Here is a 15,587-nt window from a genome sequence, read left to right as displayed (position 1 = left end):
GCTTGTGTTTTCTCTTGAAAAAGTGGCAAAATGAACTACGTTTCAAATGTAGGCTTGGATAATAATGTAATCTAATCATTTTCTGATATGATGGTCTAACTTTTGTTGAAACAACTATGAAATAAGTGTTGTCTGTAATGCAATCCATGACATGATGCCGGGCGTTCAAAAATTTACCTTCGGTTTGTGACCTCTCAGAATATGCTGGAAAACTTGGTCGGATGTTTGGGTTCTATAGCGCTAATAACTGTTTTGATTCCCTGGTTCCTCTTAGCAATTCCACCCTTTGTTGTACTTCTGTTATATTTTCAACGTCAGTACACAGCAGTTTCTCGAGAGCTTAAACGCTTGGAGGGAATTTCTCGCTCCCCTATTTATGAGCATTTCAATCAAACTCTTGAGGTCTCTTCGTTTTTTGCCACAGTTCAAATGCATGCCAACACTATAAAGTACAATCAAGCATTGTTTCAATGCGATTGATGATTCCTGTATACTCATCTGTCCTCATGACATTATTGTAGGGTATCACTTCTATCCGCGCCTACAGTGCAGAGGATAGGTTCCATAATCATTTTGCAAAGCTGATTGATGAAAACCACGGTGCATTTATTTTATTTCTTCATGTGACACGATGGCTAGCTTTCCGGCTGGATTTCTCTGCAACCTGGTGTGTCACAATCACATCGCTCCTTGTGGTTCTTCTCCGTGAGCATCTTGGACCTGGAATTGCAGGTACGCCTTTGCAATACTGTGCTAGTTACACCAAATTGAAGTTTCAAACTTGCTCTAAGGCGTTCTGAATGTCATAAGTTTCCCAATGAGAGGAAAAAACGATGCTGCTGAGATACTACCCATTCTTGCACAAATGAGGTCTTTAGCACTGCTGTAAATGTGATTCAACATTAGAGTGAATCCAAAGACTTGTAAATACGAGGTGAGCTTAGGACCCAGGTCCGTCTGGCACATGCAGAATTCAGCTCGTAACGTTGATATGTAATGGCAGGTGTTGTTCTTGTTCAAAGTCTGCAGTTAACAGGTCTGTTTCAGTACGGCATTAGAATGGCTGCAGATACTGAAAACAACTTCACCAGTGTGGAAAGGATATACTCATACAGTAATCTGCCTCAAGAATCACTTGTTTATATGCCACGGGCTCCAATTTCAAATGACTGGCCATCACGGGGAGAGATTGTCTTTCTTAACTATACAATGGCATACAGGGAGAATCTTGTTCCTGTGTTGAAAAATATTTCATTCAAGGTGATTTTAGAAAAGTGTTTCCTAGCTGTTACATAGCGTGAAAAGACACTTTCTGAAGCATGAAATCCTTTGAAACCACTTTTGGCTGTTGAAAGTTTGGCGTAGGTTTCTTCTGATTGTTTGTAGATAAGTTGTGTTTAATATGTTTCAGATAGATTCACAAGAGAAAGTAGCAATACTGGGGCGAACAGGGGTTGGCAAATCAAGCTTGGCGTTGGGGATGTTCCGCATGGTTGACAATAGTGGCTGCAGTGGGTCCATCCTAATTGATGGCGTGGATATTAATTGCATTGATCCTGATGTATTGCGCCATCGATTATCTATTATTCCTCAGGTGAAATGAGCTCCAACTGTTAAACCTTTCTGTGGACTGAATCTTGGAAGGACTTCTTAAGGCTTTCTGTAAAAGGCCTGTCGACATATTAGAAATCATCCATTTCTCAAAATTCAGGGGTCTTCTTTTGTTGCTTATAGGCGATTCACTATCATGGCCTTATTAGAACCTTTCCTTGAAGTCACAAAAGAATAAGAATAAGGAGATATGGAGGTGGGGGTTCACTGGTGACAGCCATTGAAGCTCTGAGTCTTAGATATAACAAAGGAGAGGGCCTTGAAGGCTTGTTTCCTGAAGTGTCTCTACATTTCAAAGTACTGTGCTGCATAGACATGACATTTGAGAAATAAACATCCTCCAGAAAGAGGTCAATTATATCCTTCATGTCCTTAAGTTAAGGTGTCTTGTTAAAGGAGTGCTCTATAATGTACTTAGGAACATCTAATGATTAATCCCTTAAAGGCCCTGTATATTCCATGCAGTGACATTTATAAGAATCATGAGGGAATTGGTGTTCATACATTTCTCGTGTGCAAGGCCTCAAAAGCCTTGAAGCTTGATGGCCATCTGGGTTTTCCAAAGCAAACTTGCACAGACCACCTTTCAATATAACTAAACAGCAACTGAAACCGAATTAGAACAGGAGAAAAGAAAGAAATCCACAATGTTTAGAATCTGAAACTCTTGGATGACGTCTGTCCCCTTTCCCATTTTTCAGTCTTTGGAGGTTCAAGAACAGTACCGCTGGAGGAGGGATCCAGCATGAATCAGCGTCTTAAGGCTGGTAGAGTGGACAGCAGTGACCCTTGGTTGGAAAATGCCACAACCTGAAACTGGGCCAATCCCAGCTTTTGAACGGATCATGTTAACTCATGTCCATGCTTTTATATGAAAGGGAAATACTGAATGTGGTCTAAGCCAAGTTACAACCGCTTCTATACATTCATCCAACATCACCATAGCCTAATTCTTGAAGTGGCTATCTAGAGCCCTGAATTCATCATGTTAGGAAATTCTACAAGGTATTACAACTGTCACTCTAGATCATTTGACTCAGTGTTGGTTCCTCGTCACCATCTAAGCTTGTCATAGGAGTATACAGTCTTAAACCAAGGCTTTTAGTGCCAAGTTTGTCACGCTCACTAGCGTTAGCTTTAAGGGACATCCTGTACCAAGAAGTTGATACTAATGTACCTGCGATACCATTAATACGTGTTTTTAACTCTTGACACGCAGGATCCTGTGCTTTTCAAAGACACGGTCAGAATGAATCTGGATCCCTTTGAGCAGCACACTGATAGTGAGATCCACGAGGCTCTAAGAGGATCACAACTTACAACCAAGCTTGAGAACCTTGAAAGAGGACTGGAAACAATCATAGGGGAAAATGGAGTCAGCTTCAGTGTTGGTGAAAGCCAGCTGTTATGCATGGCACGTGCAATATTGAGAAAGTAAGTCCAGCCAATCTCTTTTTGTGTGTGTTGAAATGGACGTGAGATAGCTTATATCACTGACTTGTTTGTCCTATCATACAGGTCTAAAATACTTGTGATGGATGAAGCAACATCTGCAGTTGACATAGACACAGATAAAGCGATTCAGGATGTTCTACAAAGGGAATTTAGTTTCTGCACACTCATTAGTATTGCTCATAGAATCAGCACTGTTATGAATTGTGATCGATTCCTGCTGTTGTACAATGGGGGCAAGATGTCAGAATTGGAGAATCCAAAGAGCCTTTCGACCAGGGAGACAGAAGACTTCGAAAGAGTTGTTGAAAAGCTCTTAGAGGATTCTGATGGCTCACAATGTTCAACAACTGAGCAGCGAGAGCATGTATCCAACCTCAAGTAAACTCTGGTGAATGAGGGATTCGAACGATGGTATCAATTTCCTGAAGCTGTTAGAAAACTGCTCTTGGGTAATCTCAAAGGCATTTCTGCCATCTGGATGCCCTTCATTTGACTCAATTTGCCTGTAAATTCCTCTTTAGTACATAGCTTAGCCACCAGCCTTTATGGTAGAGGAGCAGCTGCCAAAAAGAAACTACTTAACACTACAACAAGGTGATGTAATTTACCCTGTCTAGTTACTAGTCTGTAGGGGCAGCTGCCAAAAAAGTCATTACTTAAGACTACAACAAGGTGATATGCTTTACCCAGCCACTAGCTTGTAGGGTAGAGGGGCAGCTGCCAAAAAGAAATTACTCACACTACAAGAAGGTGATGTAACTTCCCCGGTCTAGTTGTTAGCCTATGGGGGGGGGGGGTAGCTGGCAAAAAGAAATTACTTAATGCTACCTTAAACAAGGTTATGTAATCACAAGGATATGTCTACAAGAAGCAATTTATGAATTAAGAACTCAATTCCATGACTAGCAAGCTCTAAATAAATAGCCCAGTATAGGCATCCTAAGCAATTAAGTAAATTGTAGAATTTGGGAGAGTTTGAAAATGGATTTGTTAAAAATAAACATAGATTTTTTTAGGTCATGCCAAACATAGATTTTCTTAATGCACAAAATGCTAGGCCGCTTCGCAGCAGGTTCGTTGCCTCAAAGCGGCGAGTGAAGTTGTCGTGCGATGTTTCACTCAACAATCCATTTCTCATATTTCTCTTCTTTTTTTCCTCTCTGTTTCTAATTTTTTAATTTACACTCTCCATCTCTCTTTCTTTGCCTTTTATTTTAGTTTATTTTTTCTCTTTTGGTTCTCTCTCTGTCTCTTTCTCTTCTTTTTTTCTCGGCTTTTCTTCTCTCCTTTTATTCTCCTCCCCTCTCTTTTTCTTCTCTTTGCGCTTTTCTTCTCTCTCTCTCTCTTCTTTTTCTTTTTCTTTTACTTTCTTCCCCTCTCCCCTCTCCCCCCCCCCCCCCCCCCCCCCACCCCCCCCCAGTCTCTCTTAAAGTATGTAAATGAGAGGGGGGAGGCTTTAATAAAAAAAAGAAGGGGGAAGAGAAAATGAGAAATTACAGGTGTGAGAGGGGAGGGGAGGGGAGGGGGTTTTGATTGAAAAAGGGATGTTTGGAAAAGGGAGTAAGTTCGAGAAGCTCTTTGGAGGTTCAAGGCTTTCCGAACTTATAACGAACATAATATAATAGTAAGATTAAATGGTAATTTATCAAGGCTCTTGAGAATTTACTCCATTAGGTTCTATTAATCATTGGGGTGTATGTGTCTATGTAAGTGAGTGGTGGCTATGTATTTGTGTCAATATAGATAAACATCATAAATAATAATGTTTTTTGTAAATGCATGTATATACATACATACATATCTATCCATATCAATGTGTAAAAATATATGTATTTATCAATTATGCATATGAGAAGATTATCAGAATACCCCTACTTGACAAATTAAACCCAGGAATTCCACAATTATGAGTCCAAGTGAAAACTCATGTGCCAACACCTTTGAAACTCCAAAATATCTTCCATATTTTAAGAAATACTAAAATATCCTTCATTTTTCCAATATGGTCAAAATTCTCAATATAATCTAATGCGGTGCTTATAATTTTATGAAAATAATCTACTACATGAAATTTACCAATCTTTATGGGGATAGTGTTTAGTAAATACTAGTTGGGTTAGCTAGGCTTGTTAATCAAGCAGTTGGTGGCATTGTGAAGCCCTTGAGGCTACACTTGGTCTACATTTTTATGAGCAAAGGGGAGCAACTATGCTATTGTACAGTTGCTTCCCTTTGCTCATTAAAAATGATGGACAATTTGCTTTATGTGCTTTGCACGTATGTCACATGATTGCTTGTTCTCACGCACACTCAAAGAGAAGACGAGCAAAAACTCATCAAGGTAAGGCTTAAAGATATATTGAATCATCTTTTTGAAGGTAGGTGGGGTATTAGTCAATCTAAAGAACATTACAATAAATTCATAGTACCCCTACCTTGTATTGAAGGTAATCTTTGGGATGTCTTTTTCGTTGTTTCTAATTTTATAGTAACTTGACCTTAGGTTAATCTTAGAGAAGTTCTCTGTCCCTTGAAGCTTATCAAGAACCTCATCAATTTTAGAAATTGGGTATTTATTTTTTATTGTCACCTAGTTCAACCTACGATAATTGATGTAACAATGAAGGGTTTTGTATTGCTTCTTTGGAATAAGACTTAATCCCACAGCAAGTTACTTGGTTGAATGTATCCTTGATCCAATAACTAATTGAGTTGTTCTTTCAACTTAATAGCCCTAGGAATTGATATTTAATAGGGTCTTTTTGTCACACTAGATCTTGGCATAGGCTTACTCTCATGATCAATGTCTCTCTTGGAAAGAAGTTCAGTCTTTCATTCATGAAGGATATTCTTTTGATTCTTTGCCTTGATTAGTTTTATTGAGATTAAGCAGATAAACATAGAATCCTTTCCTTAAACCTTCTACAATATGTAAATTCTTAAACTATTGAATTTTCGGTTTATCGACTTTACCTTATGTAAATACTTATTTTCTTTCGAGTTTCAGAATGAGGCTTGACATTTTTCATAATGGATATGGGTTAACCAAAATATTTCTAATAGGCACTTATAAGTATCCAAGTTCATGATATAAAATCTCATGTTAATGGGTTTGTTACTTAGATTGAATTCTACTTTCCTAGTTTATTGTGAAGATATAACTTCTTTTCCACTAGCTAGTTCCACTAAAAGCTTGGATGCGAGTGCAAACTCTATTCCGAGGTTCTTTGCATACTTTGGAGAAATAAAAGAATGAGTATTTCTACAATCTATCAGAATCTTGAAGGAGTTACCTTGATTTGTAGGTGTTTGAATCACACTGAGTTGTTGATTTTGTCTCTTCTTGTTGAGAGTGGCATGGTCCATTACTATTTTCATTTCTACTTTAATTGCGAGTTTTTTCTCTTTTTCTTTTACCATATAGATTGCTACATTCGGTATTGTCTTTTGAAGTGTCTTAGTTCCTTGTAATGGTAGCATATCTGGCCATTATTGCTTTGGCTTGTTGGGATAAATTTTTTTATTACATTGACCTTAATCTTCTTCTAAGCACCACCTTACTATTGGACTTGTATTCTTTTGATGAAATCACATGACTCTTTGTTTGGAGGAATTTTCCCTAAATATCTTTCACTTGTGGATTTGGATTGGATACCTTGGTAAAGGGGTTTTGCTCATTGTAAGGTATCTTGAAGATTAAGGGTCGTATGGCTCAAATTGATTATCCAATGGTGAATTTAACCTGTAGCAAATCCCAGTTACTTGTTCAATGGTATTCATCGATGGGGTATACTTTTGGAGCATAACGAAGTGAGAATAGTAAGCTTTTAAGTTCAACCCCATCTAATGCAGGGCGAAGAACAAATTCCTCTACATGTGGTGGTAAGACAATGGGATGTATCTTCCATGCACAACTTCCTTTAGTTGCTTCCACAAGTAGCAGCCAACTTTGAGGTCTCATTGACTTGATACCATTGTTTCCTACTATAGCCATACTTCTCCTGTTAATTTGAGTTTGGCTCTCATGGATTGGTTTCAAGCACTAGTTTTACCTATTGTGAGGAAGTAATTTTCCATTGTCTAAATCCACACCCTAGCATTAGTATTGGCATCTTTACCCTTGCCATCAAACTTAGGTGGCTTGACTTGCTTATTGATAGGGTTAATGGTAAGTGCAATTGTAATGTCCTATGTCGCATGTGAAAGGGGTTTTAAGCTAGACTAAGGTTTAAATGATCTTTATTTAAAAAGAAAAAAACCTATGAAGCAACCACCATTTCAATCTAACCATCATAATGATCGATGCCATCAATGCATCCGATGGATTTTCAAAATCCTAAAAAAATGGAAAATATATATCCTCAAATTGAATTGATCACAAATGAGACCACAAGTTCATAACTATTGCATCAAATGATGCCTTGAGGAAAAGAGGAGGAGTCAGATGATCAGCCAAAGGGGGAGGGGTAAAGCTATATAATAGCCCCACTTCCCCCATAACTTAAGGTTGATAAAGGTGGAAATTTAATTTTTAAAGGGATATGTTGATTTCAAAAATAAGATTAGAGTAGAGAGAGAGAGAGAGAGAGAGAGAGAGAGAGAGAGAGAGAGAGAGAGAGAGAGAGAGAGAGGTCTCAAAGCATATGCATTCCCCCATAACCCCCTCTTCCCCATTCGAATCTAGCATGTGTTCTCTCTAGCTTTCCCTAAGTTTGAACCTCTATTCACTCTAGCTTTCCCCAAGTTACCATACTTTGTGCCTAAATCATATCCTCCTCCTCCCACTCCTAATCTACCAAAGAAACCATCATTTGAAAGTCCTGAATCATCATAAGTTTTCCCCTTTACTCTAGTACTAAGATTACTTCTTTGGGGATGAGGTTCTCCTTTTAAAGTCAAGGTCTCACTTAACCTAGTCACACTTTATACTCATGTATTGTCCTCAATCCCCTTTGTAAGCCTTGGATTCAAGAATTCTTGAAGTCTCAAGACCTATAAAGGCCCAAAAGGAGCAAGACGAGTGAGGCAACACTACAGTTCATGCACTTGTGATAGCCCTAAAATAATAGAGCGTAGAAGAGGGACAAGAAATAGTATGTACAAGTAGCATTGCTATAGCACTAAGTCAAGCTCGAATGTTCTTCTTTATGTTTCAAGATGTCCTTTTGATACATTGGATAATAGTAATTATTATTTTTAAATAGATAAACAATTCATATAACACAATTGCTAGAGCTCGAGCATCTTATAATGCTTCAGAAGTTTGGTGGATAGATATTAAGGTTCACACCCTAGGAGGGAATTTTTGAAAGGAGTATCCTTTTGATGGGACTAACCTCTTCATTGCATGATAATTCTATGATAGTTAGTATTAATTTCATACTAATAACGATAGTACAAATATTAGACAAAGAAGGAAAATGTAGTTAAAGTTCTATGATAAAAAGATTCCTTTTATATTTACATTTGATAGGATAGGTGAAACTTCATTTGGATTTTCCTTAAAGAAAGTTAAATCCAAAAGAACACTAGTTTTATAATTTAAAAAACATAATTTGGGTTATCTTGAAGATAAGGACAATAAGTTGAGTACTACCTAAAAATAGTCTAAGTGAATAAAGAACAATATCTAGTTTCAAATTAAACTGAAGTACCTCAAATGTTACTTATAAATCCATTTCATTAATGTTTAGTCCTAGAAAAATTAGTTGAGGGAAGCACCCCAACCTCTTAGGGAGTGAGGGTAATTATAGATGCCCAAGGAATTTATGGCCATAGCCCCCCTAGTATCCTTATCGCCTACTAGCTAACACCTAAATCCCTATAGAGAGACCTCTCACGTTCGGTGTCGGTCCTAGCTTTAGTGAAGGGCTCCATGACTATCATTGGGGGAGGTGTAGCATGCATCCAAAGCTTAACCTATGTCGGTAGAAACTTTAATTAAAATATACACTCAACTAACAATATTTCCTAATGCACCAAACAATCTTTAATATGCAATCTATACATTCAAATATATTCTATGTACCAGTCTTCTAGCTTGAGGCTTCACTCAACTTACTAAATTATTATAAACTTAGAGAAGACATCAATCTATCCACTTGAAGAGCATTTGAACCTTTTGGCCATTTTTGACATCTTAATTTAGGTTTCATTTTTCCTGTTTGATAATCTTTAATTGCTCTAACTCAAGCACTGACATAATGACCTTTATGTTTCCTTTGAACTATAGTCTCCCTTTTATGGACATCAAATTTTTACTTCATGACTTGTTATGGCTATAGGGAGTTTCTTTTAATAGATCTTGAAAGGGAATCCTATAGACATGTGCCATCCCATATATCTTTACTAGATTAATCTATATTGTCTATTCTTTAGCTTAACTTTTGTAGTGAGGGTTAGACCTTACTAGTACGACGAAATGACATCACCTTTGGTTAAGATGCCATCCTCTATGCTTAAACTACATTTACACAAATTTTTCTATTTGTTCAAAAATTATATAACATATCAAAATTGTAGCTTCAACATAAACAAGGGCACTTAAAGCTTGACTGGATGTGATAGGGACATTGCTTATATGTGCTACTTCTTGTCCCGCTCCTATGCTTTGTCGTTTTGGGGCCATTATGAGTGCAAGAACTCTATCATTACATCACTCGTAATACTCCTTTTGGGTGATCATCGGTCTTGAAATTTTGAGCAATCTTGAATCCAAAGCTTAGCAAGGTGATGAGGATGAGTGCTAGTTAATGGTATGGCTAGATTGATGATGATCTCAAATTATGAAAGAGTGAATCTTCTTATGGAGGTGTGATCTTCTTACAAGACAATATTTTTCAAAACTTTTGAAGGGTAGGCCTTCTTGTAGATTATGAGAAGGTGATGTAGGGATGAAGCACAAAGTATGGCTTAGATAGAGTGAATAGAGGGTCTTGACCTTGGGGGGATAATTTGAGGGAGTAGTAGACGATAAGGAGTTGGTGATGAGGGTAAATGGGGAAGGGGGGAAAGATGAGGAATACTAGTAGGGAGTACTAATGTGCCTCACTCTATTTTTCTCGATCTCCTCCTCTCTCTCTACTCTCTCTCTCGCTCTCTCTCTCTCCCTCTCTCTCTTTGTGCACCATTTTGAATGGGGTAATTGCTAAAAGATCCCTTAAGCCTAAGCCTATAGGCTTACATAGCCTTAGTCCTTCCCTTTGGTTTTAACATTCTCCCTCAATCTCAATTAATTGTGCTTCTCTCCTCCTCCCTTTTTGATGGTATCATCCAAGTGCTCTTGATTATGTTTGCCCTATTCATGTTGATGTAGGTCTTTAACTTGGCGATGATGGTGAGCTCTTTGGTGATGGTCCTTAATGCCCAGTCGGATGGTGAGGCTAAGATCCACACACGATTCATTAGCATAATGGTAGATCTAAATATGGTTGTAATATTTCATAAGTAAATAGCTTAAAATGTAAAAACTCTTTCTAGGAGGCAAGAAAGATGCCAGAGGGCTCTAGCTGGAAGTTCTTTGGGCATCTAAGATTAGAATAATCCCTTGCAAGCCCAATACTATTCTCCCAGAAGGCCTTGATGGATGGACTAGTGGTTTCTTGCCTTCATGCAGTTACCTATACATGGAATGTTAACTTCATTTAACAAGACAAGATCACTCAACTAGGAATAAAAGATTTGTTTTCTAAAAGGATCGTCTTCTATTAGTTTTTTATATACATGATTAAGTTACATAAATGAACCTTGTTCTTAAATGATTAATTAAGGAAGCTACTTTTATGTGATAAATTAAATGTAATAGGTAATTGGATAACTAAGTAAACCTATTATGAAAATAAAGCAAGAGGGAAAATCCCCAACAGATTCATCGTATGGTAGATTGATATCAATTAATTGCAAGCTTTTCCTCGAAAGAAATAGATCAGGAGAATTTTAGGAAAGGCCAAATGCTAACTATCATACAAAATTATCATAGATTCGAGCCTTGTCATTTTACGAGGCTTGGGTGAGATTTTACCTTATGGCTAGAGGGGTTGAGAGCATTAGTCCTTCCTAGTTTATTACTCTCTTCAAACCAAGTGTGACACAAATCTATTTTGTTTCAGGCTGACTTGTAGAAGTAATTACCAAAAAACTATTGCTAGAAAATTGCTAGGCAACCTAAACTTATTTAGAAACCTTGTTATAGGTTGATCCTTGTGTGGGAATGGAGTGGATCTTCCTTTGTGAGGGTAGGCTTAAGTAACCCTAAGAAACAAAGTTTTGATATTCTGAGGGAGTTTTGAATAGTGTTGTCTAGGCCTATGGGCTATTGAAATTGTGGTATCAAGGATTCATTAGATATGCATGCCATACATGGTATCAAAGTGAAATGAGAAATTGCAGTTGTAAAAGTTAGGTAGAACTGTTTGCAAGCTTGTATAAGGTACAATGGACTTAATGACATTGTACATAAAATTGCTTGTCACTAATTAAGGATGGATTTTTCAGAATGATGAAGCATGGTAGAGATTCTTAGTATTTCGAGCTATGTTCACTTTTGCTTTGCACCCTCCACGTGTCAATTGGAGAGATCAATTTATGTGGAGCTTGGAGCACATTTACAATTCTTCTTCTTTGTATTTAGAATGGTGTTGGACATAAAATGACATGTTGTTTCATAAATATTGATTGCCTCACCTATATCCAAAAAAATATCAAGCAAATTAAGTGGATGGAAGATAACTACCCTCCACATTGGTGGATAGTGGATTGATCTACTATATCTATACCAAGTAACCCGAGTTATTTTGACCAAGCATGCCACTACTCTAGGTTGCTCTCATCATAAAAATGATTGTAAAGGTGGTTTCCATATCCTTCTCTTTAAGTATAAAACCTTAGATATTTTTGCTAATCCTCTACTCTATAAAACCATTGATGTAGTTGAATTCTATGGATAAGCCTTGTAAATGAAAGAATCTCTACTTAGATGTATTACCTTTTAGTTTCTGTAGCTATGAATAATAAAGATGTTTCTATCTTTATCTCCATCTGTGTAATTTCAATATCTCTTTGAGCTTTATATCGTGATTGTCTAAAATTTTAGACTAACCCTTGGATGAATTAGACAAAAATTAACCATGTGTATTTAAGTTCAAGGTGTTGCACCTACCCTTAACCCTACTATCGAGATTCAAAAGAAAAATGTTTACCTTAAATAGGTCAAGCCACTTGACTTTAAAGGTAAGGGGAAAGATGTAGAAAAAGATATCAAAGTTTGGATTGAGACAATGGAGGATTATTTCATTGCTAGAACTAGTATCTTAGACTTCTAAGTTGGCTATCACATGGGAGCAGTAAAAGAAGCTATGCATGGAGATACATTTTGCCATGTTACTTCAGTATGAAAATGAAAACATTCTTAACCTTGCACCAGATGGAATTAAGCTTAAAAGGCAAATATTCTTGATTCTTAATACTTCAAAAATATACCCCACCTATGGACACTACTCAATATGTAGTTAAGTTTTGCCATAGATTGAATCTCTCATTGGATACCTGATTAGAAGTGATGTGATCCACCAATCTTTAGAACACCCTCCTCATAGCCAATGCTTTGATTAGTTCAAATAGAGGCCAATGTCTTGAAGATAACTATCTCTCAATGTGTATTAAGAAAGACTCTAATTATCTAAAGGCCCTAGAAAGAAGTTCCATAAGTGTGGAGAGTTAGCTAGGGCACATCCTAAGGAGATGCCCTACTCTCGCTGATGCTTCCATTGCAATGGGCTAGGACATATTCAAGATGCTTGCCTTGAAATGGATCAAGAAGACGAGGAACTTGATAGAGAAATAAAGCCTTACAAGTTCAACATTTAGTACATTCCAAGAATAAAATAAAGACAAAGACCTAGAGCCCATTGTGATCCTTGAAGATAAATAGAAACCTTAAAAGATCCTTATAAGTGCAACAACCTTATAATCGTAATGAGCCCTACTCTTCCAATGATAATTGAACCACAATGTATTGTAATAAAATGGTATTTCAATTTGTTATATCACTTTGAAGTTTGAGTGCTTGTGTGTAACCAGAGTAATGTAGTGAAAGCATGGTGGGTCCTAACCCAAATGCCCTACAATGCAATAGCAACTTACTATAAATAATGATAGCCCTAAGTTTCTTGAGTTGAGGACATCTTGATTTTTCTAAGGGAAAGAGGATATAATCTTCTATGCTACACATGAAAGGGGTTTTAATGCCACATGTGAGAGGGATTTTAAGCTCTAAGATGTAAAGGTTTTTTAATTAAAATAACTATAAATTAGCCATCATTTCAATCTGACCTTGATGCTAATCGTGACATAAACACTATTAGATGGATAGTCAGTCTCCACCCTTGAAGTGAACACCATCACAAGTGAGATTGCAAGCTCACATCTTGTAAAAAATAAATCCATATAACGACAAAGACCTAATGCCCACTACTGCGACCCCTAAAGATAAGCACAAACCATAAAGATCTTTATAAGATGCAACAAGCCTTATAATTGTAATAAGCCCTACTCTTCCAATGATACTTGAGCCACAATTTATTGTAATAAAATATTCTTTGAATTCATTATATTTCTTTGAATTTTGAGTGCTTGTGTGTAATCAAAGTAGCATAGTGGAAGCATGGTGGATCCTAACCCACAAGCCCTACGATGCAATATCAACTTACTATAAATGATAGCCCTAAGTTTCTTGAGATGAGGATACCTTGATTTTTTAAAGGGGAAGAGGATGTAATGTCTTATGCTAGTAGACATGAAAGGGGTTTTAATGCCACATGTGAGAGGGGTTTTAAGCTCTAAGATTTAAAATATTTTTATTTAAAAAGAAAATAGCTACAAAATAGACCATCGAATTGAACACCATCACAAGTGAGACCACAAGCTCATAGGCTACACTAAAGGATGGACTCAAGGAAGAGAGGATGAGTTAGATAATCAATCGAAGGGAGACGTGTAAAGCTGCATAGTAACCCCCCACCCACCCACCCACCCACCAACCCCCCCCACCCCATCCCCCCCCCCCCCCCCCCCCCCCCCGGCCCAAACAAAAAAAAAAGGTTGATGAAGGAGGAAGTTTGTTTTTGTAAGGGATGTATTAGAAAAAAGGATATTAGAGCAAGGAAGAAGGAGAGAGAGGGAGAGATCAAAACAGGAAAGGAGTGTGTGTGTGTGTGTGTGTGTGTGTGTGTGTAGAGAGAGAGAGAGAGAGAGAGAGAGAGAGAGAGAGAGAGAGAGAGAGAGAGAGAGAGAGAGAGAGAGAGAGAGAGAGAGAGAGAGAGAGAGAGAGAGAGAGAGAGAGGCATCAAGATACATCCATTCCCCCATAATCTTCTTCATCCTTCCCTCTTTCCCATTTGAATGTACCATGCCTATTCTCTCTATCTTTCCCCAAGTTGGACCCTCTAGCCACTCTTTCGCTCTATCCCATTCAAATCTATTGTGCCTATTTTCTCTAGCTTCCCCCAAGTTGTGGCCCCTCTATCCACTCTACTCTTACTATACTTTATGCCTAGATCCTAACCCTCCCCCTCTCCCTTTGAATCTACCAAAGGAACCATCATTTGAAAGTCAACAAGCATTATAATTTTTCTTATTTGCCCTAGTACTAATATTAATTTCCAAGGGATGAGATTCTCCTTTCAAAGTAAAGATCTCGCTTGTAACCTAGTCACACTTTATACTTGTACCTTGTCCTCAATCCCCTTACTAAGCCTCATATTCAAGAATGCTCATAGTCTCAAGGCTAAATACGGCCCAAAAGGAGCAAGATGAGTAAGGCAATGCTAGAGTTCGTGTTCTCACGATGGCCCTAAAATGGTGAGCATAGGAGTGGGACAAGAATAACACATGTAAGCAATGTTTGTATCGCATTGAGTCAAGCTCAAATGCCCTCATTTACACTTCAAGATGTACTTTTGATACACTAGATAATAACTTCTTGCTATTATTATTTATGATAAACTATTCATGTAACACAATTACTAGAGTTTGAGAATCTTATGATTTTTTGTGAATGCAATAGAGAGATGTTAAGCTTGACACCCTAGGAGGGAATTTCTCGGAGTTTCCCCTCCCATGGGATTAATTGGTGCAATTCATGATAATTCCATGATATTTAATATAAATTTTGTACTAATAATTATTAGTACAATATTGGACAAATAAAGAAACCATAGTTGAAGTTCTAAGATAGAAAGTTTCTTTTTGATTTACATATGATAGGATGTTAGGTTAAACTTCATTCTAATTTTCCTTAAAGAAAGTTAAATCCAAAATGACACTAGCAATATCATTGAAAGAACATTGGCTTATCTTGAAGATAGGCATAATAAGTTTACTACCTAAAATAGTCTAAGTTAAAGAAGAAGCATATTAGTTCCAAAATAAACTAAAGTACCTCAAATGTTACTTGCAATTACATATCATTAACATCTAAGGAAAGTAAGTATATGGGAATGCCATTTTCTTGTACTAGTAAAGTT

The 15,587-nt window shown here is 37.2% G+C and overlaps 1 protein-coding gene across 8 annotated transcripts in view; it reads left to right on the top strand.

The window, feature by feature from the left end:
• The window catches only part of LOC148037739 (uncharacterized), a 132,891-nt gene extending 128,935 nt beyond the window's left edge, over positions 1-3,956 (top strand). For 6 of the 8 annotated variants that reach the window (XM_087676693.1, XM_087676697.1, XM_087676699.1 and 3 more), the window contains 6 exons: positions 199-402; positions 522-732; positions 1,004-1,260; positions 1,412-1,594; positions 2,831-3,045; positions 3,130-3,956. In XM_087676693.1, coding sequence (XP_087532819.1) covers positions 199-402; positions 522-732; positions 1,004-1,260; positions 1,412-1,594; positions 2,831-3,045; positions 3,130-3,448 — 1,389 coding nt within the window. In that variant the 3' untranslated portion in view covers positions 3,449-3,956. The remainder of the gene's footprint in view (positions 1-198; positions 403-521; positions 733-1,003; positions 1,261-1,411; positions 1,595-2,830; positions 3,046-3,129) is intronic. The other 2 variants (XM_087676696.1, XM_087676698.1) reach the window with 2 other exon arrangements.
• The last annotated feature ends 11,631 nt before the right edge of the window (positions 3,957-15,587 follow it).

Source organism: Lygodium microphyllum, chromosome 4 (assembly GCF_053477565.2).
Source record: "Lygodium microphyllum isolate KBCC chromosome 4, Lygodium_microphyllum_v1.1.10, whole genome shotgun sequence".
Lineage (NCBI taxonomy): Eukaryota > Viridiplantae > Streptophyta > Polypodiopsida > Schizaeales > Lygodiaceae > Lygodium > Lygodium microphyllum.
The sequence above is the reverse complement of the archived record's forward strand: the minus strand, read 5'-3'. Positions and strand labels throughout refer to the sequence as shown.